General features: G+C 44.3%; 1 protein-coding gene across 9 annotated transcripts in view; it reads right to left on the minus strand.

Moving 5' to 3' along the window:
- The window catches only part of LOC139265813 (sorting nexin-24), a 291,009-nt gene that overhangs the window by 132,406 nt on the left and 133,395 nt on the right, over window positions 1-25,208 (minus strand). For all 9 annotated transcript variants that reach the window (XR_011593633.1, XM_070883268.1, XM_070883286.1 and 6 more), the window contains one exon: window positions 2,772-2,855. Coding sequence is in view for 8 of the 9 variants with exons in the window: in XM_070883268.1 (XP_070739369.1) it covers window positions 2,772-2,855 (84 nt within the window). In the remaining variant the exon portion in view is untranslated. The remainder of the gene's footprint in view (window positions 1-2,771; window positions 2,856-25,208) is intronic.

The following is a 25,208-nucleotide window of genomic DNA, read 5'->3' on the forward strand; positions in this document are numbered from 1 at the left end:
GACTGGGAGAAATTTAGAACTCAGCAGAGGAGGACAAAGGGTTTGATTCGGGCAGGGAAAATGGAGTACGAGAAGAAGCTTGCAGGGAACATTAAGGTGGATTGCAAAAGTTTCTATAGGTATATAAAGAGAAAAAGGTTAGTAAAGACAAACGTAGGTCCCCTGCAGTCAGAATCAGGGGAAGTCATAACGGGGAACAAAGAAATGGCAGACCAATTGAACAAGTACTTTGGTTCGGTATTCACTAAGGAGGATACAAACAACCTTCCGGATATAAAAGGGGTCAGAGGGTCTACTAAGGAGGGGGAACTGAGGGAAATCTTTATTAGTCGGGAAATTGTGTTGGGGAAATTGATGGGATTGAAGGCCGATAAATCCCCAGGGCCTGATGGACTGCATCCCAGAGTACTTAAGGAGGTGGCCTTGGAAATAGCGGATGCATTGACAGTCATTTTCCAACATTCCATTGACTCTGGATCAGTTCCTATGGAGTGGAGGGTAGCCAATGTAACCCCACTTTTTAAAAAAGGAGGGAGAGAGAAAACAGGGAATTATAGACCGGTCAGCCTGACCTCAGTAGTGGGTAAAATGATGGAATCAATTATTAAGGATGTCATAGCAGTGCATCTGGAAAATGGTGACATGATAGGTCCAAGTCAGCATGGATTTGTGAAAGGGAAATCATGCTTGACAAATCTTCTGGAATTTTTTGAGGATGTTTCCAGTAAAGTGGACAAAGGAGAACCAGTTGATGTGGTATATTTGGACTTTCAGAAGGCTTTCGACAAGGTCCCACACAAGAGATTAATGTGCAAAGTAAAAGCACATGGGATTGGGGGTAGTGTGCTGACGTGGATTGAGAACTGGTTGTCAGACAGGAAGCAAAGAGTAGGAGTAAACGGGTACTTTTCAGAATGGCAGGCAGTGACTAGTGGGGTGCCGCAAGGTTCTGTGCTGGGGCCCCAGCTGTTTACATTGTACATTAATGATTTAGACGAGGGGATTAAATGCAGTATCTCCAAATTTGCGGATGACACTAAGTTGGGTGGCAGTGTGAGCTGCGAGGAGGATGCTATTAGGTTGCAGAGTGACTTGGATAGGTTAGGTGAGTGGGCAAATGCATGGCAGATGAAGTATAATGTGGATAAATGTGAGGTTATCCACTTTGGTGGTAAAAATAGAGAGACAGACTATTATCTGAATGGTGACAGATTAGGAAAAGGGAAGGTGCAACGAGACCTGGGTGTCATGGTACATCAGTCATTGAAGGTTAGCATGCAGGTACAGCAGGCGGTTAAGAAAGCAAATGGCATGTTGGCCTTCATAGCGAGGGGATTTGAATACAGGGGCAGGGAGGTGTTGCTACAGTTGTACAGGGCCTTGGTGAGGCCACACCTGGAGTATTGTGTACAGTTTTGGTCTCCTAACTTGAGGAAGGACATTCTTGCTATTGAGGGAGTGCAGCGAAGATTCACCAGACTGATTCCCGGGATGGCGGGACTGACCTATCAAGAAAGACTGGATCAACTGGGCTTGTATTCACTGGAGTTCAGAAGAATGAGAGGGGACCTCATAGAAACGTTTAAAATTCTGACGGGTTTAGACAGGTTAAATGCAGGAAGAATGTTCCCAATGTTGGGGAAGTCCAGAACCAGGGGTCACAGTCTGAGGATAAGGGGTAAGCCATTTAGGACCGAGATGAGGAGAAACTTCTTCACCCAGAGAGTGGTGAACCTGTGGAATTCTCTACCACAGAAAGTAGTTGAGGCCAATTCACTAAATATATTCAAAAGGGAGTTAGATGAAGTCCTTACTACTCGGGGGATCAAGGGTTATGGCGAGAAAGCAGGAAGGGGGTACTGAAGTTTCATGTTCAGCCATGAACTCATTGAATGGCGGTGCAGGCTAGAAGGGCTGAATGGCCTGCTCCTGCACCTATTTTCTATGTTTCTATGTTTCTATGTATCCGCACCGACAGTGCCTCTCCGCCATACTTTAGTGCCTCAGCAGGGATTCCATCCGCTCCCGTAGAGGAGCAATGAATGATAGACTGGAATGTCAGGATTTCCGAGTTAGACTACGCATGCACTAATCCTGACGTTTCATAGGTTAAATGAAATCGAACGCTGCCAGTTTGCTGTTACCAGGACCGCAAGTCCTGGGCCAATGTTACGACCACCTTCGTCATGAGTAAATTTAAACCAACTCTGATTATACGGTACCACCAAGTGACACAACAGTGCAGAAGTACTTTCAGCAAAGGGGGTCTCCGTCGTGCTGTGAAAAGGGTAAATCTGACAGCTTTAACAAGATAGCCGAGATAACTGATTTTCAAAAATATGGCTGCGTGTAGCTTACTGTACAAATGGCTACAATGTACAGTGATTAATTGGGTCTGCAGCCAACCAAAGTGTTACAAATGTTGTGCTCAGCATCAGCTCAGAAAACAGCATTTGTGAACAATATTTCGTTGAGGAATCCTTCCATCAACAGAAGTCAAGGAGTCATCATCGCAGCTGCCTCCTTCCATGACAGCATTGCCAGGTGAGTAATGAACTCTTCAGATGAATGGAGACAAATTCAAGACAATTCAAGTTTCCAGTAGGACCTAGCTGCTTAGATAAATACTCTAAGGGTGCCCCTTCAGCTGATGATTAACAATTCCATTTGCTCTGTGGCCCTGTAGCAGAACCCTATAGTGGATAGATATTGTGGGCAGGGGTTGGAGGGGGGGGGGGGGGGTGGCGAGGAGGAGGAATTAAAGAAATTACCTTTTTGTGGAGTGCATGAAATTCACTGTACCGTTTCTCTACAAAGTGCTTCCTTCCACTCATGAGTACTTCAATTTTAAATACCTGCAAAAGCAAAATATTAAAATATATATATTTTTTTTTAAACAGTACTTGTCAGTCCATATGTGGCCATAATACTGCTCCTACTTTTAATGACATGATCTACACACAAAAAAACAAAGGACTCCAGAGACATCTAAATGTAGCATTGATTTATGATGACTCTGATAAAAGCTCGGCTGATAAGTTTGCTCAACAGACTGATTCAACAGCAATTGTACTCTGGGTTATTTATATTTTTACACCTTTCCATCTTCTGCACATTGATGAATCATTAAATATACTGCACTAATTTTACTGAACCAGTTTGGAATTAAACCAGTTAGCAGACCATAAACAAAAGATGTTGGAAACATACAGCAGGTTAATGACATCTAAAAGTGAATACAGTTAATATTTTGTCACTTGAAACATTAATCCATTTTTTCCTTTCAGATTATCAACCTGAAGTGCATTTCTGGCATTTTCTTTATCTCAGATTTCGAGGATATGCAGTTTTCTTTAAATTACTTTACTGAGCACATAGCGAAGGTACAAGTTTATAATTTTGTGGTTCTATGCACAGTACACCTGACAACAGAAACCATTAATATCTTACAAGCAGTGCAGAGATGTGCAACCACTCCTGCTGCAGGTTAATTTCTTTATAACCTACATATTTATTCATTTAAAAAATCTCAGCTGGACATTTTCAGTCTGCTGTAACACAATGAGGCATGGCAAAAGTTCGCTTTCATTACAAGACAAATATGACAGGTTCTATTGCTTTCACTGGCCTGTGGAAGGTTGAAAGGCCAGATAGCAAGTCTCTGGGTGTGCTAATTAATACCCTGCACAGTGCCTCTGCCTTGAATCTTGGGTCACTGATTTGGTCTGGAAAATGGATGATAAAGAACATAGGAGAACGCAGCCAACCATAGGTACTCAGTACAGAACAGGCATACTGAACAGTATATAATATTGTTGTGTTTCAGCAAGTAACATTTAGAGAACACAGTGAAAGATCTTAAGCAAGTAGATTTTCTGATCTACTTTATGTCTCAAAAAATAACAGCAATGTTTTTTTCTTTTCTGGGCAATGTTTTCCTAAATTACTGAAAACCATTACTTTTCATTAAAAAAGACTGAACATAAAATGTGAACAGAAAGTACAGAAATGAGCTTCAAGAAAAAGTGAAGAAATACTTCCATTAAATGTACTATCCAAAAGCACATTGTAAATGCAAAATTACTACCAAAAAAAACTTGTAAAAAGATTAAAAATAATGAAATGTTAAAAATGTGTAAAGTACAAATGGCCTGCCATTTTATCGCTTCTAACACTATTTGCTTTTTCATTGTGATTAATTACATTTAATCGTGGTCTGAATCTAGCATCTCCCAACAGTATGAAGTTTAGAACAACCTAGTATTTTTAAGTCTCCAATGAATCAATGCCACTTGTCCCTTTGGTTAGAATCTAATGAAGGGCAACTTAGAGAATGCCATTTTTCAGTTGACTTCATAGTTTAAAAAAAATATGCAACAGCTTGATGAACAATCCATCATAAAGTTTGCTGTTCTTAAGTCACTGCAGAACAAATTAGTGTTCAAGTAGGGAAATAAATTGCTGGTGAAGCAAAAACCATCTGACCAATTTATCTCGCTCCTTCCAATAAGCACAGACAAATTAATATCCAGAAGCCAATTCAGCTGACATTCCTATATACTGAAGATGACTAGATCCCGAGCATTCTGAAAAATATTTGATCACCCAAGTATATCCTAAAGAATGAACAAAAATATGCATGTAACCCAGATACCTATTCCTTCATAAGAACATGTACAATCTGCTCGCTCAGATTCTATCAACTCTACGTAATCTCCTGAAAAAAGGCACAAGCTGACATAACCTTTGATGCTGTTCACGGGAGAGACTCATCGGTCCTACTGATCAGCGGAGAAGCAGACTGCAGATGACAAGTGACACCTTTTCTATTCGGTCCACCAGTCTCTCCAAGGTGCAGTCCAAAGTTTGGATGGCAGACGTTTGAGCTTCCAAAGCTATAAATCCTGACAACACAGACTTCTGCTGTGGGGACCTGGTCGAAGCTGGCCATACGCTCCAAGGCAGGCTGTAGAGTGGTGATGCCGTGCAAAATGACACCACGTGGGCTGGAAGCAGACTGCTTTATAGTTCCAAGAGGGGGTGTCAGGCTGCCTGTTGGTCCTGTCGAACCTGGGTGCATAATTGTCAGGCCAATCTAACAGTCGGCCGACAAAAAAAATAAAATGGTGTTGCCAGCAACACCACCTCCCCTTTAAGGGCGGCTGTGCCACCGACCAACAAAGAGTGCACCGACAGAAAAAGCTGTCGGGGGCACAGATCGGCGGCTGGAAGACTTTTGGAAGTGAATTTCCCTCCCGGGGCGGCTCCGTTGCGGTGCGCGCTCTGATGACGTCTTTAACGACGCATCAGCAGGAGCGGGGCAGATCTCCACACAGCATCAAAAAGCCCTGAGCTCAATTTCGCTAATGACAGCCATTCCGCACCGTCCCATGGCTGCCGAGAGGCCTTATCGGGAGGCCGAATTTCGGCCCCTTGGTATAACTGCTTGTGTTACGCAAGCAGATTTATTTTCATAGCTGGGTCCCTGAAGCTTGCATCCATGTCCTCCTCAAACGAGTTGGGAGAGAATGTCACCAGTCACCTCCTACCATCAATATCTGCTCCTGTTCACTTATGTTGGGTGAGTCACCACATGTACACCCCTCTAAAACATTCTCTAGCCTAGCTGTGGTACCAATCTCTGTGCTGGTGTTTGGGAGGGATGGAGTGGAGAATGATGCCTCCCTCAGAAGGACATCCTCCTCTAAGGTCCGTTCTTCTATAGGATCATTCAGGGACAAGTTAGGATGGCACCGACAGGATGCACAGTGGCAGATCACAGCCCACAATGCACCCCATTGTTATTAAGCTAGCTGAATGTGCGTTTTTCTGAGGTACAAGTAATAATCAGAGACTCGGTTTAGATAAGACCCCAGCCTCAAAATCTCCAATGTGGACAGCTCTCGAGGGGCCACTGATGTTGAGAGCTTGCTGCTCCAGCTTGGAGAGAATCATGATGTTGGATGTTCCTCCCTCCGGCCAACTCCTCTCCCTTGTACTGTGCATCATTTTCTCCTATAGAGAGGACAAGACTTAGTGAGTTGCTACTGAAAAGGAGTGCACATGTGGGAGCTTCTGCTTTATTTTTTTGCATATGTTGATAGGGAGAAGAAGCAAGATGCAAGCAGGATAGGAATGTATGACCTAAGCCAGATTATCTGTTCATTCATTTCATTACAGTGGGATCTTGCTGTGCACACTGACTGTCATGTTTCTTACATTATAACAGTGACTACAATTCAATAGTGCTTCACTGGTTGTAAAGTGCTTTGGGACGTCCTGAGGTCATGGAAAGTGTTATATTAATGCAAGTTTTTTCTTTCTTACGGAGATGTTGAATAGAAAATAAGTGGCTGGAGCATAAAGTGAGCAAAGAGTCATCAGAGGAGATCCTTGCTTTACAATAGCTACCATGTGACAACAGAATACTATTAGTGGCTGCTGTGAAGGTAGTAAGGCGTTACTGTGGTATTTGAACTGAGAATGAGGGATGACATTGTATGCCCATGTGATGATGAAACATGTGATGCATGAGAGAATTGTTCAGTGCTGGGGTTAAGGGGAATGGAGGATTGCACTGCACCCAGGTCCTGGGGAGGATGCTCCTGGAGCTGACTAGCTCAGCCACCTTTCTCCAGGTCTGGTAAATGTCCATTTTGGGTTTCTTCCTTCCATCCGTTCCACCAGGACCTCTACTGAGGCTTCAGGGAACTTGTGATTTGCTTCTGACTAATATTGTGCTTCGCACCAATAAAAGATACCAATGTCACTTAAGTGAACACAACCTTTAAGAGGCACATTCCCACTTTAAATAAGCCTCTGGTGGCCCGCCTGAAATTATACCCAGAAAGTGTGCAGGCCTCATAGTCTCAACACAATCAAGAGCCAAACCCACTAGTCAAATTTAAATGTAACCCAAGACTTAAAATACCCCGAGCTCGATATCTAGGTCAATGAGTGAGATTTGCACCTTTCCCACCCATGCCTGCTCCGGGTTAAAATTGACCTCATAGCCTAATTTATAAAGAAATTATGCCAGAATTAAACAAGTTGTGGAATCATCTTTGGCACTCTTTTATGAATTGCTCCAAAACTTCAATGGTACTTTAAAGATAAGATACCAAAAATTATACTCAATAACCCTACCTGTATTCTAGTATTTGACCAGACATTTTAATAACAGCTTCACATTTACTGAATACTTTGAGTGAATGGACAAAAATCACATTTAAATCCTTTTTAAATAGACACCAATTCACTGTGTATACATTTAAAGTTTATTTTTCCAATATGTATAATCTTCTATTTGGCAATTCCAAACCCATCTACTTAATCCGTCCAGTTCCCTTAGTGTCATCAATCCTCCTTATACTTGACACCCAGCCACATAGCTTGGGGCATGGGCAACGGTTAGGTTATTAGAAATTATCTCCCCAATATCATTTACAAATAGTCTAAAAACCAAGAATAGCCCCCCCCCACAACATTCCTCCAGTCACTTTCCTGCAACCCTACCCCACCCTCACACACTAACGCCAGATGAAGCTCTGTCCATTTATGAACCATCTTCAGTTTGTACTGCTAAAGCAGTTTTCAATCCAACAAATGCAGAATTCAGCTAGCTTAATAATTTAATTAAAGAAAAGACAATGTTCATATAACCTGAAAACAGTGTGAAATCACTCAACCTTTTTTGAAGGACAGACTTACATTTATGTAGCGTCTCAAATCTCAGAAACACATTATATAAATTAATTACATTTTGGAGTGCAACTGCTGTTTTTTTTTCATTACAGGTTGAACCTCCCTTATCCAGAACCCTCGGGACCTGGCCTGTTCTGGATAAGGGATTTTTTCGGACGAGGGGTGGTCACGTTAAATTGGATGGTACAGATACTGAGCAAGGGGATATCGGGGTTGGCTGACTTGGGGCTGGGAGTGCTGCAGAGAGATCATGGCGGGGTGCGGGGGGGGGGGTGGTGGCGGGCGATGGATCGCGAGGTCAGGCCAGCAATTGCAGGAGTCGGCAGCGAGGAAGGACTTCAATTTGTTCATGTTGGAGTTCTGCGCATGCACCACCCGGTGGCCAGGAATGGTTCTGGTCGAGGGGTGGTTCTGGATAAGGGAGGTTCAACCTGTATGTTTTTTTTTGAGATGTGGGAAACACTGGAAAGATTGCATTTATTGCCCATCCCGTTACCCAGAAAAGGTGATGATGGGCCTTCATCTTGAACTGCTGTAGTCCTTCTGCTGAAGGTGTTAGATACGGTATACCAGGATTCATTGAGCAACGGAGAAGGAACAGAATTTATTTCCAAGACTGGATGGATTGTGACTTGGCAGTGGTGTTCTCACAACATTGCGCGCTTGTAACATAGGAAGGGAGACAGTGGATATGAAGTTCAGTGGCAGGGGTACTGAACAAACAAACTGCTCAGTCCTGGATGGTGTCGAGCTTCTTGAATGTTGTTTCGACTATCATCATCCAGGGAAGTGATGACTATTCCATCACATTCCTGAGCTGAGCCTTGCAGCTATCAGACAGCCTTTGAAGGGTCCGGAGGTGAACTACTCGTCACAGAGTACCCAGCCTCTCTCCTCCTATTGTAGCCATGGTATTGATCTGGCTGGTCCAATTAAGTTTCTGGTTGAAGGGAACCCCAAAGATGTTGCTGGTGGGGAACTGCGCAATGGTAATATCATTGAAGGTCACGGGAAGCTGGCTGGGCTTTCTCTTGCTCAAGATGGTACACATCTGGCAAAGATGTTATTTTCCACTTGTCAGCCCAAGCTTGGATGTTATCCAAGTCCTGCTATTGGCTGGCATGGGCTGCTTTATTATTGGGAATGGAGCTGAACACTGAAATTATCAGGGAACAGTCCTACTCCTGGCCACATGCCAGAGCAATGGCAACAAATAAAGGTGTTTGGACCAAGGACTCCTTCTCTGGAGAACCCCGCTGTGAAGGCCGGGCCTGTGCTGATCAGCCAGACAACCACAACCAGCCGTTTGAGGATTTTCCTTTTGACCCCCAGTGACCTCATTTTTTGCTCGGGGTATTTGATGTCATACATGGTCGAATGCTGCCTTGATGGGGACAGCTACTCTCATGTCCCAACCGACATTCTGCCCGTGCCCTAGAACCGAGTGGAGCAGAACTCAAACCTAATGAGATTATTGGTGATTAGCTGTCGCTTGATGGCACTATTGATGGCTCCTTCTATCACTTTACAGATGATTGCGAGAAGACTCGCACCAAGTTCCATTCACCCATCATCCCTATGCTTGCTGACCTATACTGGCTCCCGGTCACCAAACACCTACATTTTAAAATTCTCATCCTCATGTTCTAATCCCTCCATGGCCTCGCTCTCCCCGTCTCTGTAACCTCTCCAGCTCTATAACCCGAGATCTCTGCAGTCCTCTAACTCTGGTCTCTTGTCTGTCCACCCACACCCCGCCCTTCCTTCACACCATCACCGGCGGCAGTGCAATCAGCTGTCTAGGCCCTTCGTGTTGGAATTCCTAAACATCTCCACCTCTTTCCTCCTTTGACACTCCTTAAAACCTACCTTTCTACCAAGCTTATGGTCACTTATCCTAACTTCTTCTTTAACTCAGTGTCAATTTTTGTCTGATTCTGCTCCTGTGAAGTATCTTTGGACATTTTACTATGTTAAAGAGGTTTATATAAATGCTGTTGTTATTGCTGCTGTTAAGCAGTAATTGATTGGGTTATATTTATACTTTTTCTTTGAATAGGACATGCGTGCTCAATCTTACACATCGTCAGGGAGATGCCAGTGTTTTAGCTATATTGGAACGGTTTGGCTAGCGGAGCAGCTGGTTCTGGTGCATAAATCTTCAGCACTACAGCTCGGATGTTGTCAGATCCCATATCCTTCATTGTATCCCGTGTACTCAATTACTCCTTAATGTCACATGGAGTGAACTGAATTGGCTGGACACTAGCTTCAAACAGCTTTTTATGGACTACAAAATCACAACTTAAAGCTAAACATTGAGTACATTAGAAATTAATAGATATGAAGAGATGTAGTCAGTTTGAATAGCAATAATTAATGGACAGTTACTTAAAAGAATGAGTAGTCGAGGTAAGTTAGTTGCGTAACTGTAGTTCAGCGTCAACAGAACCACTGATTATTAAATTACAGCTGAGACCAGTGTCCGAGACTATTGCAAATTGGTGAGATTACTTTTAGGAGTAACTCTTTAGATAGCTGTCAAGTTAACAGCAGTGGAGAGCCAGTCTACTGGAAAGATTGTCTAGATGCTAGTTTTTAGCAATGCCGCAGAGTTAATACGGTTTTGTCCATAATAGCGGCATAGTTGAATTAATCTCCTTCCTTCTCTGGGATGAAAGAGTTAGCTTCTGGAGCACTGAGTCAATGAGCCCCTTCAGCGACATGGTTAGGTGTTACAACTGGGTCCTCGGTTTCAACTGCGTACCTTCGCAGGAGTGAAGATATCTGCTAACTGGCCTGGTGTAGCCACAATTTAAGTTCTTCCTCTGACTCTGTCTTGAAGGTGCCTTACTGATAAGGCTACCTTTTTACATCTGCTAGGTACAGATTACAACGATTGACCATTCCAATCTGGACTACCAGAGGTGTACCAAGTACTTGCCTTAAATTCAAGAAAAAACCCTCTCCATACAACCAACCAATGTGAGTGACATGTTCCAGAAGGCTTCACCCCCTTTTTATCAATCACCTCGAATAAACATGGAAGGGCCTCGATGCTTTTGTGCCAGTAAAGCCTGAACATCGAGACTGGGTGTCTCTGTTTTATAACCTATCTTGCCTATCCAAAGTATCTCACACAAATATATGGGGACGTGACATGCAATGTTCCCTTTAATTTTTAGGGGGTGCGTGGCCCCTTTAAGGGGCTGTTCAGGCTATTCAAAATATCGCACATGCATGGTTTTTCCTATTTAAAAACCTGTGAGCTGGCTGCGCGGGAGCTGCAGAGCACTGCCCGGGAACATTGGTGCCATGTTTATGTCCCTCTAGGTGGTTCTTCCCTGTGCCTGAGTATTCTAAATGATATAACACTATTAACAAATTTCTTGTTTATATATACAAGCCTTCATGGTGCAATTAACTTAGAAGCTTTATGGCTTAATTAATTTAAATGCATGGGGTTTCATCAAGTCTGTGTATGACTAGCTTTGCTTCTGCAATGACTCAAGAGTCTGGTTACTGTAAACTCACTCAAATGCAACCTGATCCATCTTTATTCCAGTCCAAGAGTGCCTGCGTGACAAAGACACCCAGCTTATATACAGGTGACCAAGCACACATGCCATACGTGTACAGCCCGATGACCTCTGACCACGGCGCCCTCTGGTGTCTAGTGACCCCCAAGCATTAATACATAACAGCTTCATAGCTACTTGTCAGCATTCAGCTCAACTACTGTTCCATCCTCCATTTTTAAGAGCACATTTCAGGCAATTTACTGAGCATTTCCCCCATGAATCTTGAAGGCACTCTTCAGGTGATTTACAGAATACTTTTTCAACACAGTAGTCATTTAGGTAGGCAAACACAGCATCAGCTAGATTCCACACATCGCAATAAGATGAATGAGCAGTTAATCTGTCTTGGTCGTATTCGTAAAGGGATGAATGGAGATATTGGGAACTCCTTGCTCTCCTTGAAATAGGTCCATGGAATCTTTTACATTCACCTGAACAGGTAAACGGGGATCGTAGTTGAACATCTCATCCAAAAGATGGCACCTCTGACAACGCAGCACTCCCTTAGTACGCACCAGAATGCCAACTTAGATTATACGCTGAAGTCCTGGAGTGGGGCTTGAACTCATGACCTTCAACTCAGATGGGAAAGAGATGCCACTGGACCAAAATGACACTTCTATTATTCAACAACAACTTGTATTTATATAGTGCCTTTGACATAGCAAAACATCCAAAGGCATTTCATAGGAGCATTATCAAACTAAACCGAGTCACACAGGGAGATATTAGGGGGCCTAAACTGTCTCTTCCGATAAGGCCTCTGGCCGCCTGAAAGTGGCGGCGATGGGGCGGTGCGGAATGGCTGCCAAGTCTCCGCGGAGGGGCCGCCACTTTGAAACTTGCCCTTCCTCAGGTTTGGAGCGGTGTCCGGGACCACTCTGCCCGGTTTCCAGCTGCAGCGCGCACGCGTCAACCCATTACCGACTAGCGGGGACCTCCTCGCGAAATTGCCCCTTTATCGGAATTGCCCCACGGGAGCGGCGCCGGCGCCGATCGTTGCCCCGAACAGCTTTTGCTGTCGGTACACTCTCTGTGGCTTGGCGGCGCGGGTGCCTTTAAAGAGGAGGTATCGCTGCCAGCAATGCCTTCTTATCTTTTTTTTGTTGGCCGACTGCCAGGTCGGGCCAACAATTACGGCCGTGGGTTCGGCCAAGCCGCCAACAGGCAGCCCGGCACTCCCTCTTAGGTGCCAGGCCGCTGGCCCGGCCAAAATCATTCCTGGTGGCCCAGTGTTTTTCACTAAAGTGGCTGCAGAGTTCGAACCGCCTCTCCCCTTTAACTGAAGGGGTGAGATGGTGTGATGCGCCAGCTGATGACTGACAGCATCGGCTACTCCTCCTTGCCCCCACTTCTGCCCCGCTAGTGACAGCCATTCCGCCCCGCCCCTATGATAAGGCCACTTCCACCCTGCTCCAAAAAAATGCCCGAAGTGTTGAATTTCTGCATGGGGCGGCCAGAATACATCGAAAATGGTAGGTGGAGGGATTTGAAAACAAGGGTGAGAACTTTAAATTTGAGGTGTTGCTGGACTGGGAGACAATGTAGGTCAGCGAGCACAGGGTGAACGGGACTTGCTACGAGTTAGGACACGGACAGCAGAGTTTTGGATGAGCTCCACTGAATGCCAGCCTTTAATAGATCCTTTTTACTCCTAGTCAAAATGTAATTAACCCACCTCACAATGGGGCTCAATTTTCCCCAAAGCTTTTTTTGGCGTACTTGAAGTGTTACGCCCGATTTTTTCAGGCCCAAGTAAGAGCCAAAAAAGTGTTGTAAGTTTCCCAGTTGGATCTCTTCATTTTGGCATGGCCTAACCCGACCTTTAGTTTTGGGGGTGGAGCATTGATCTGCGCCAAAAAGATCGGGCTGCCATGGTAACCAGGGAAACAATGCTAGCTGAGGCTGCAAAGTGAAGCTCTCTCTCTCTCTGACTGTGTGTGTGAACCAGGGACCAAGAATGGGACCGGACTGTGTGTGTGAACCGGGGACTGAGAATGGGACCGGACAGCCTTCAGGCAGGGTTGGAGGTAAGGTGCTGCTATGTGTTTTTCAATTCTTTCAGTGTGTCTGGCCATCTGCTGCACCGCTTTCCTTACCTGCGCCGATTTCCTTAACTCTAGGGAAGATTTTTCAGAACAGGCCACATACGCTGGCTTAATCAGAACTGGAGTAACTTTCAGCTGGCCAACTTCCCTAAATGGCCAGAAGTGGGGTAGGTGGCTGGTTACGCCCCCTTTGGCTGAAAAAAAACTGACTTAAAAAATTCGTAACTGAGTTTTGCTGGTGCAAATTGATTGGGGAAACTGGAGATTTTTAAGTTGGGCCAGAAAAAGCAGCCAGCTCCAAAAAAAAAACAGCACAAATACTGGGAAAAATTGAGCCCATGATCTCCCACTGCTGGAGCATTGTTTGTTCTGCTTTAAAAAAAATTATAAACTATTATTCTGGGCTAGGTTCCTTTTTATCTACAATAACAACAACTTGTATTCATAGAGCGCCTTTAATGTAGTGAAACGTCCCAAGGCGTTTCACAGGAGTATGATGAGATAAAACAATTTGACACCGAGCCGCATAAGTAGAAATTAGGGCAGGTGACCACAAGCTTGGTCAAAGAGGTAGGTTTCAAGGAGCGCCTTGAAGGAGGAAAGAGAGGCGGAAAGGTTTAGGCAGGGAGTTGCAGAGCTTGGGTCCTAGGAAACAGAAAGCATGGCCACAAATGATTGAGCGATTATAATCAGGGATGCTCAAGGGGGCAGAATTAGAGGAGCACAAACATATCAGGGGGGGGTTTGGGGCTGGAGGATATTACATAGATAGGGAAGGGCGAGGCCATGGAGGGATTTGAAAATAAGGATGAGAATTTTGTAATCGATGCGCTGCTTAACCGGAAGCCAATGTAGGTCAACAAGCACAGGGCTGATGGGTGAACGCGACTTGGTGCAAGTTAGGACACGGGCAGCTGAGTTTTCTAGTTTAGGTAGGACAGAATGTAGGAGGCCAGCAAGGAGTGTCATGCCTACAGGTAACAAAGGCATGGATGAGGGCTTCAGCAGCGGATTAGCTGAGGCGAGGGCAGAGACAGGCGATGATAAGGAGGTGGAAATAGGCAGTCTTAGTTATGTTGCGGATATGTAGTTGAAAGCTAATTTCAAGGTCAAATATGACACCAAGATTGCGAACAGTCTGGTTCAGCCTCAGACAGAAGTTGGGGAGAGGAATGGAGGCAGTGGCTAGGGAACAGAGTTTGTAACAGGGACTGAAAACAATGGCTTTGGTCTTCCCAATATTCAATTGGAGAAAATTTCTGCTCATCCAGAACCGGATGCCAGACAAGCAGTCTGACAATTTAGAGACCGTGGAGGTGTTGAGAGAAGTGGTAGTGAGGTAGAGCTGGGTGTCTGCGTACATGTGGAAACTGACTTTGTGTTTTCGGATGATGTCGCCAAGGGGCAACATGTAGATCAGAAATAGGAGGGCCAAGGATAGATCCTTGGGGGATACCAGAGGTAATGATGCGGGGGTGGGAAGAGAAGCCGTTGCAGGTGATTCTCTGGCTACAAAGGATGTAATTTGTGACTTTGATGAGAGCCGTTTCGGTACTGTGGCAGGCGCGGAATCTGTATTGGAGGGATTCAAACATGGAATAGTGGGAAAGATGGGCATGGATTTGGGAGGCGACAACACGTTCAAGGACTTGAAAGGGAAGGGAGGTTGGAGATGGGGCGATAGTTTGCAAGGACGGAGGGGTCGAGGGTTGTTTTTTTGAGAGGGGTGATGACAGCAGATTTGAGGGAGAGGGGGACACAACCTGAGGAGAGAGAACCATTAACAATGTCAGCTAAGATGGGAGCCAGAAAAGGAAGTTGGGTGGTCAGCAGTTTGGTGGGAATAGGGTCAAGGGAGCAGGAACTGGGTCTCATGGACAGGATGAGCTCGGAAGGGTAATGAGGGGCAATTGGAGTGAAGCTGGAGAAAGATGTATGGTCAGGACTAGGGCAAGAGAGATTGTTAGAGGTCGTTTGGCCCGGTGAGTTCGGGGTAGGAAGGGAAGAGGCGGAGGCGGCCAAATGGATGGTCTCAATCTTAGAGACAAAGAAGTCCATGAGCTCCTCACACAATGATTCTGGAATAGTGAGCGATTTTGGCAGATGAGAGCAGGACCAGATAGTGCTTTATGTGGTCCAGCCATATCTGGCGGTGAATGGCTAAACCAGTTGTCCGCCATATCCATTCAAGTCTGCATCCCTTGGACTTAAGGGAGTGAAGATCAGGGCTGTACCAGGGGGAACGGCCAGGGTAAGAGGGAGTCATTGTTTTAACATGGACCCGGGCATCAAAGGTGGTAGTGAGGGTACAATTGAGCAGATCGGTAGTTGCAGAAATGTCATGGTGAATGGAGGGCCAAAGGATGGACAGTTGGGAGTTCATAAGTGCAGTTGTAAGAGAGTTGGGAGAGAGTTTTTTCCAGGGGCGGACACAGAAGGAGGTAGGGTTGCGGGGGGGGATTTGGAGGAAGCGGGATGTAGGTGGAGAGCGATACGAGGAAGTGGTCAGAGATGGCCTTATTTACGATTGACACAATAAAAAAGCAAGGTCACAAGAGATGGCAAGGTCAAGGGGGTGGCCGTATATATGGGTTGGGTAGTTTCCTATGAAATGAGGTAGTTTCCAGACCAATACTTTTACCTTTGATGCTTCCTGTTGTTCATCTATTTTCAATTTTATAGAGGTAGAATCTACTTTTCCAAGTGATGACATTAAACGTTTGTGTGGGAAAGCAATCTAGATTCTCTTAAAAGAACACTGAATGTAACACAGTAGTTGAGAATTTGTGAGTCCCAAGCAGAAGCAAACATTACATAACCTATTAAAATACCATAATATGTAGCTCTAGAAAATGTAATTTAATCCCATTGAAGACTAAAAATAATAACTTGAGCAAGATAGAATGAAAAGTAGGCTATTACCAATTGGATTATCACCTCCATTTTAGGATTTGTTTAAAAAAATGATTTCCCTGTGCCTTTACCTAAAAGTGCAATTGATGGCTTCCAGTGCGCCAGTGCAGCCTTTGGCCGCCTGAGGAAAAAAATGTTCGAAGACCAGGCCCACAAATCTGCCACCAAGCTCATGGTCTACAGGGCTGTAGTAATATCCGCCCTCCTGTATGGCTCAGAGACATGGACCATGTGCAGTAGACATCGCAAGTCGCTGGAGAAATACCACCAATGATGCCTCTGCAAGATCCTACAAATCCCCTGGGAGGCCAGACGCACCAACATTTAGTGTCCTCGACCAGGCCAACATCCCCAGCATTGAAGCACTGACCACACTTGATCAGCTCCGCTGGGCAGGCCACATTGTCCGTATGCCAGACATGAGACTCCCAAAGCAAGCGCTCTACTCGGAACTCCTTCACGGCAAACGAGCCAAGGGTGGGCAGAGGAAACATTACAAGTACACCCTCAAAGCCTCCCTGATAAAGTGCAACATCCCTACCGACACCTGGGAGTCCCTGGCCAAAGACCGTCCTAAGTGGAGGAAGTGCATCCGGGAGGACGCTCAACACCTCGAGACTTATTGCCGAGAGCATGCAGAAATTAAGCGCAGGCAGTGGAAAGAGCGTGTGGCAAATCTGTCCCACCCTCCCTTACCCTCAATGACTACCTGTCCCACCTGTGACAGGGACTGTGGCTCTCATATTGGACTGTTCAGCCACCTAAGAACTCATTTTAAGAGTGGAAGCAAGTCTTCCTCGATTCCGAGGGACTGCCTATGATGATGATGATGACCTAAAAGTGCGATTTTAATAAATGCCTATGTATTGTGGCACTATAGATATACTGGTACAAGATGCACTATTGTGCAGTGAAGGTATATCCCCATTACCTCTCTACCTACAGCCAGAATCCAAGATTCCTTAACCTGTTCCAAAGTCAAGCATGAAATGTCAGGTGAAGGCCCTCAGGTATAAGTTAGAGACCAGAATGGACAGCAAGATAGTATGAATCACTGTCACTCTAAAATGTAGAATCAGCAGTTCCAAATCCTTTCTACCTGGACATCTAAAAAGGAAAAAAAGCTGCTCCAAGAGGTTTAGTATTGATTTTTTTCTGAACAAAGAGACTTTCTCTGGTTACATGATACATCATAATCAGGTAATTTGTACTAGTGCTTCAACAGCTGAAGAACACCACACTCAAAAAATGTCGACTTGCAAAAAAGTGCAGAATACTTCAGATATTGAGATTTTTAACAAAAACAAAAAACCTTTTCTGAAAAGATCAAATGTCAGCTTTTTTTTGTTGAAAGTATTATTTTGCAATATGTTACAGTATTGTACAGTATTCTAATCAATCAGTGTTGACCTCTTGCCTCCCGCTCCCCCTCCTAAGGTTATATATAATTAGAAGCAATGTGCTCTCTAAAGTGAATTGGTCTTACTGTACTGTGTTTGCTTTAAAGAAAATTTACACTTCCCAATCAAAAATCAATAGGATCTTGACCCAACATAGTACAGACATCCTAAATAGTGCTAAGAAAAGCCAATTAAATAGAAAGACTGCCTGCATGAGACAGTAAAACAAATCTAAAATACATCATAACTGGAAGATATTGTATAACTAAAGCAACACCAACACATAACGTGGACTCTCCGATTGTTCAGACCTTAAGTAAAATATAATTCTCCAGCATGGATCAATCTAGGGACCCACCCCCCACGAAAATTAATAGATAATTTATTTCTCCCCGCCGCTGGACAGTTCATGTTAAAGGACATTCAAATGTGCATCAGCATGCCTGTCCCTATTGCATTATCTACACGGAGACTGACAATACAAAATGATGGATTTGACAACAGAATCAAGGGGTAATGGTTAACGCACAAATGATTACAAGAACTAAAAATGCAAAATATTTGCAAATGCAAACCCTTGTAACAGCTCATAGTAATGGGTCAGATATCAATTCTTTTGTAAAACAATAGGACTATGGAATTAGGTCAGAGTATATTAGGTCAGAAGAGCAGGGGAGTTATCCCCGGTGTCGTGGCCAATATTTATCCCTCAATCAAAATAACAAAAACAGATTATTTGGTCATTATAACATTTTTGTCCGTGGGAGCTTGCTTGTGCGCAAATTGGCTGCATTTCCCATATTACAACAGTGACTACACTCCAAAAGTACTTCATTGGCTGCAAAGTGCTTTGAGACATCCAGTGGTTGTGAAAGGCACTATATAAATCCAAGCCCAATATAAGCCCACTGAGTCCCATAGCTACCTGGACTACACTTCCTCCCACCCTGCACTCAGTAAGGACTCCATTCCATTCCCCCAGTTTCTGTGTCTCCTGTCGTATCTGCTCTTACGATGTCACCATCCATACTAGTGCCTCTGATGTGCCTTCCTTTTTCCTCAACGAGGATTCCCCTCCACATGGCCCTCGACTGTGTCCGTTCTATTTCCCACACTTCTGCTCTCACTTCTTTCCCTCCCTCCCAGAAACACAACACGGTTCCCTTTGTCCTCACCTTTCACCCCACCAGCCTCCACGTTCAACAGATCATCCTCCGCCATTTCCACCACCTCCAGTGTGATCCCACCACCAATCACATGTTCCCTTCCCCTCCCCTCTCAGCATTCCAAAGGGACTGCTACCTCCGCTACACCCTGGTCCACTCCGCAACCACCCCCAGCACCCCTCCCCTTCCAACGGTATCTTCCCGAGCAAGCACAGGAGAAGCAACATCTGCCCTTTTACCTCCCACTGTTCAGGGCCCCAAACACTCCTTCCAGGTGAAAGTGATTTACTTGTACTTCCTTCAATTTAGTATACTGTATTCGCTGCTCACGATATAATCTCCTCTCCACCGGGGAGACCAAACACAGATTGGGGGACCACTTTACAGAGCACCTTCGTTCAGTCCATAAGTTAACCCCGAGCTTCCGGACGCCTGTCACTTTAGTTCTCCGATCCACTCCCACTCTGACCTCAACATCCTCGGACTCCTCCACTGTTCCAATAAAGATCAACTCAAGTTCGAGGAACAGCATCTCATCTTTCGTTTAGGCACTTTACAGCCTACTAGACTCAACATCGAGTTCAACAATTTCAGACCATAACCTTTGCCCATATTTCTTTTCCCTTTCCAAAACCCACCCTCCCTTTTTTTTCTCTTTCCCATGGCAGCTGGTGGATGATTCTGCCATTCACACCCCATCTAGACTCATCTTTTGTTTCTTAACTTGTGCCATGACCATCTCATTTTTGCCCATCATCCCTTTTGTTGTTTAATCTCTCCTGCCTTCCACCCTATCACAGATCTTCCCTTTTATTCTTTCCTTTCCTCCCCCCCCCCCTTTCAGGGCCCCTGCACTTCCTTAAGAATCTGTTACATCTCGACAGTTCTGATGAAGGGTCACAGACCCGAAATGTTAACTCTGCTTCTCTCCACAGATGCTGCCTGACCTTCTGAGATTTCCAGCATTTTCTGTTTTTATTTCAGATTCCAGCATCCGCCGTATTTTGCTTTTATATATTATATAAATCCAAGTCTTTCTTTCTTTCTATATGCATCACTTATACACACTGTGAACAGAACAGTTGTTAATCACAATCCAAATCATTTTATCTTCCCACAGATATGCATTATGTGACTCGACATCAACAAAAAAATACATTTCCTCTTACCTGATCAAAGGCCATGCCAAGAAATAACTTCATAATGAACTATATGCTATGTAATTCTACCCCAAAGTATAGAACTACAGGAGACCCTCAATGTATACATTTGCAAGTGTATGCAAAACTACAGCATATTATGTATTGTTTTGTTTCGTAATCTAATAAAGTATGTAAATTTTACACAACTCAATTAAAAAGACATTAACCGAATTGTGTAAAACTAAAAAAGGCCAATAAAAAAAAATTACAGAATTTTCTGGACACACAGTAAATGTCCTAAATGCACACTGAGCATCAACAGGAGAGTTTAAGGAGATAACCACAAGTATAGAAGAGCTAGGTTATCAGTAGGCTTTTGAAAGTGGGGAGAGAGTTATCAACATGGAGGAGTTGAGGAGGAGTTTCAGAGTGTGAAGGCAATATAGCTGAAGGCTGCTTCAATAGTGGAGTGGCGGGGGAGGGTGGGTGGGGTTGGGTAGGGGTGGAAGAAAGAGCACAGAGTATGAAGAAAGGGACCACACTGCTTGGGTGTATCGGGAGCAAAGGGGAATTGTAAAACAAAGGTTTTGAATTCAATGATTTGGGAAAACGGGGTTACCAGGGATCATTGGAGACTGGCAGGATGGGTAAGCAGAACTAGATGCTGGTGGTGGAGTTTTGAATAAGTTGGAGCTTATGTAAAGTGAAGCCTGGAGGTAGTCTATGGGTAATGAAAAGTGTGCATAAGGTCTTCAGCTGTGATGGAGTGAGATAGGGCTAAGGTGAGCGATATTTCCGAGATATAAGTAAGCCATCTTCAGTGCTGGCTTCTCCTCCTATTCATCACCAGAGATATGCAGACTATATTGGAATAGATAGGAGTGGAACCAAGCAATTTTAGTTCCATAAGGATACAATACAAGGAGGATAGAAAGGTCAACTGTGTTCAATGCTGTATACAGAATAAGGAAAACTAGAAAGAGGGATAGTACACCCTGCACACAATCACTCAAAATGGTCATTGCTAACTTTGACTAAAATTGACTATAGTGACGTGGATATGGCAGAACCTAGGGATACGGGCAGGGAGTGGCGAGCATGGAGCTGGGTGGTGATAACTTAAGTAAATGTATCCATGAAGTAAAAAAACATCAATATAGACAATATTCAATGGCTGAGCAATAAAATATTTTGAAGGAAAATTATAGGCAGTACATTCACTGCTATTTTACTATTAAAGACAAAATATGGTGACCTGTTTGTTGGCTTTGCAGTGTGCTGTAATGGAGAAGTTGCATTCAGAACTAACTGTTGAATATTAGAGCCAAAAATAGGTTATTTGTAGAGAAGACACACAGTAGTTGGATAAGATCAGAGCTATGCTTTCAAATCAAAGAAAATATGGTCCCAGCATCTGAATTGGTCCATGCAAGGCCATTTTCTCCAATATTCCCCTCGGAATTCCAGTACGTAGATATTAAAAGGTACTGCACTGCAGATAAATGTGAAATATCTTGCTACACACCATGGAACAGAATCAAAATATTATCTCAAAGTGTACTAAAGTAAATTTTAAAGCTTACTGATATTGCATTAATCACACACACACTCCTCCCAAAAAATTTCAATTGTTAATAGATTTCTGTGGCTGTACTACAGGAATCCTCTCAGCAAATCTCATAGCTCGTCAAAGGGATTTAAAAGCAACTGGATACCTTTCATGGATTAGAGAGAAATGCTGCAATTTGTTCTGAAAGTTACCTCTGCTATCTATATATACACAACAGCATTCTTACTCGTTTTATATTTGGAAGCAATTAACTTTAATGCAGATGCATTTTTCTAACCTCTATATAAAACAGTATATAGAATAATTATGAAAGCTACTGTTAATTATTTTCAATGATCCTGAAGTAATGATGCCACAAATGCCCTATGTACGCCAATCAGCACTGCATAGAGATTTGTACACAAGCTGCAGGGGGAAATCCTCAAACTTCCACAAACAGCAAAAAATTGGAGGACTTTAGATTCCTGGGACATTGGAACCTTTTCTGGGGGAGGTGGGATCTATAGAGGCCAGACACGTTGCACCTCAACAGAGCAGGGACCAATGTCCTTGTGGGGAGGGGTGGGGTGGTGTTTGCTAGTGCAGTTGTTCTCATCGCCGAGAGCATGCAGAAATCAAGTGCAGGCAGCGGAAAGAGCGTGCAGCAAATCAGTCCCACCCACCCTTTCCCTCAACGACTATCTGTCCCGCCTGTGACAGGGACTGTGGCTCTCGTATTGGAATGTTCAGCCATCTAAGGACTCACTTTAAGAGTGGAAGCAAGTCATCCTCGATTCCGAGGGACTGCCTATGATGATGATGCGGTGGGGGGTTCAAACTAACTTTGAAGGAGGATGGGTACCAGGATGTATAGCATTAGAAAGGAGAAACAAGGTGCACAAAGCATTGGGAGAGACAGATAGCACTGGAGTAAGAAATAGTAAGATATTAGGTGGGGTCAGACTAAAAAGGTCTAAGATAGGTTTACAGTGCGTGTGTGTAAACGCATGAAGTGGGTAAATAAGGTTGGCGAGCTGCAGGTGCAAATAGACACATGGGAATATGATGTTGTGCCGATAACAGAGACCTGCTCAAAAAAGGGCAGGATTTAGTACTAAATATTTCTGGATGGAAGGCGTTCAGGAAAGATGGGGAAGGAAAGAAAGGAGGTGAGATGGCAGTATTGATTAAGGAGAATATTAGAGAGCTGGAGAAAGACGATGGGCCCAACTTTGGCCATGACTTGCATCAATTTTTTTGGAGTAAGTTGTTTTTTCTGGCGTAAGTTAAAAAATGCCATTTCCCTCCCAAAATTTGCTCCATTTAGGTCAGTTTTTTTTTCCAAAAGGGGGCGTTCCCAGACACTTACGCCAGTTTTGGCCATTTATGCCACTTTGGCCAGCAAAAACTTACTCCAAATCGACTTAGGTCAGCTTATGTGGCTAGCTCTGAAAAACCTTGCGGGCAGTGAAAAAAAAGCAGCGCACATTCGGCAGACATTAAGGCAGGGAACTGGAGAGGACCTCAACAATCAAGCACCAAACATTGCAAGGAAATGCTCAAACAATCAATACTCTCAAGTACAACCAATAAATAAAAAAAAACGAAGTCCTACCTCGCCCGGGAACTCAGTGGGCCGGCTGGTCGATGCAGGAGGCCGCGTGGCCTTGGATAGAGTGCGACAAGATCGGGGCATCCCTTCGGCCGGGGATAGGGGCTGCGAGCATTGGGTCCTGCTCACAGCCCGCAGGACGTGCTGGGAGGGCAGGAGCATGCGCGCAGGCTTCACTGCGCATGCGCGCAGGTGCCAGCATTGTTTTCGGCGCTGGCCTGTTGCTCCGCCACGCCACGCTGGGACTCCGGGAACTCGGAAGAGCGGCCAGGATGGGGCCCCTTTTTTCCAGCGCCCTTAGTCGCCGCACTTAAGGTAAGTGCGCCGAAAAAAAGGGTTGGGCAAAGTTGGGCCCCTTATCTTGGAGGATTCAAGGACAGAATCTATTTAGTTAGAGTTAAGAAACAATAGAGGTGTCTTTATACTGCTAGGTGTATCCTATAGGCCACCATCTAGTGCGAAGGATATAGAGGAGAAAATTTGCCAGGGAAATTTCAGAGAAGTGCAAGAACAATACAGTCGTGATAATGGGGGACTTGAACTATCCTAATATAGACTGGGATAGCAATAGTGTAAAGGACAGAGAGGGGAAGAATTTTTGAAGTGTGTTCAGGAGAACTTTCTTGATCAGTATGTTTCCGGCCCAATAAGGAAGGAGGCATTGCTAAATCTGGTTCTGAGGTGGGTCAAGTGGAGCAAGTGTCAGTAGGGGAATATTTAGCGAACAAATCATAGTATCATAAGGTTTAGATTAGCTATGGAAAAGGACAAAGAACAATCCAGAGTAAAAGTAATTAATTGGAGGAGGGTCAATTTCAGTGGGTTGAGAATGAAGTGACCCGGGTAAATTGGAATCAAAGATTGGCAGGCAAAACTGTAATCGAACAATGGGCTGCCTTTAAAATGGAGATGATTCGGGTACAGTCAAGATACATTCCCAGGAGGGGGAAAGGTAGGACAACCAAACCCAGAGTTCCCTGGATGATGGAATGAGATAGAGAGTAAGATGAAGCAGAAAAAGGAGACACATGACAAATGTCTGGTTGAGAATACAAGTGAGAACTAGGCTGAATATAGAAAGTGCGGGGGGTGGGGGGCAAGCGCAAAAGGAAATAAGAGGGGCAAAAAAAAAAAAGAGTATGAGAATAGACTAGCGGCTAATATAAAAGGTAATCCAAAAGTCTTCTGTGGCATATAAATAGTAAACGGGTAGTAAGAGGAGGCATGGGGCTGATTAGGGACCAAAAAGGAGATCTACGCAAGGAGGTACAGGCATGGCTAAAGTACTAAATGAGTACTTTGCATCTGTATTCACCAAGGAAGAAGATGCTGCCAAAGTCATGGTGAAAGAGGAGGTAGTTGAGATACTGGATGGGATAAAAATTGAAAAAGGAGGTAGTATTGAAAGGCTGGCTGTACTTAATAAGTCATCAGGACCGGATGGGATGCATCCTAGGATGCTGAGGAAGGTATGGGTGGGAATTGCGGAGGTACTGGCCATATAAATACTGGTCTTGCTAGTGAAGCCCACATCACGGGAAAGAATTTAAAAAATCTTCCAATCCTCCTTAGATACAGGGGTGATGCCAGAGGACTGGAGAATTGCAAATGTTACACGCTTGTTCAAAAAAAGGTGTAAGGAACTACAGGCCAGTCAGTTTATCCTCGGTAGTGGGGAAGCTTTTAGAAACGATAATCCAGGACAAAATTAAAAACATACATGATCCTGGGCTTTATAAATAGAGGCATTGAGTACAAAGCAAGGAAGTTATGATGAACTTTTATAAAACAATGGTACAGCCTCAACTGGAGTATTGTATCTCATTCTGGACACCACATCTTAGAAAGACTGAAGAAAAGATTTACAAGAATGGTTTCAGGGATGAGAGAATTCAGTTATGTTACTCGACTAGAGAAGCTGGGTTGTTCTCATTAGAGCAGAGATGGTTGAGAGGAGATTTGATAGGTGTTCAAAATCATGAGGGGTCTGGACAGAGTAGAGAGAGAATAACTATTCCCATTGGTGGATGGGTCGAGAACCAGAGGACACAGCTTTAAGGTGATTGGAAGAAGAACCAAAGGCGACAGAAGGG

The sequence above is a fragment of the Pristiophorus japonicus genome, chromosome 1 (assembly GCF_044704955.1).
Source record: "Pristiophorus japonicus isolate sPriJap1 chromosome 1, sPriJap1.hap1, whole genome shotgun sequence".
In the NCBI taxonomy this organism is placed as follows: Eukaryota; Metazoa; Chordata; class Chondrichthyes; family Pristiophoridae; genus Pristiophorus; species Pristiophorus japonicus.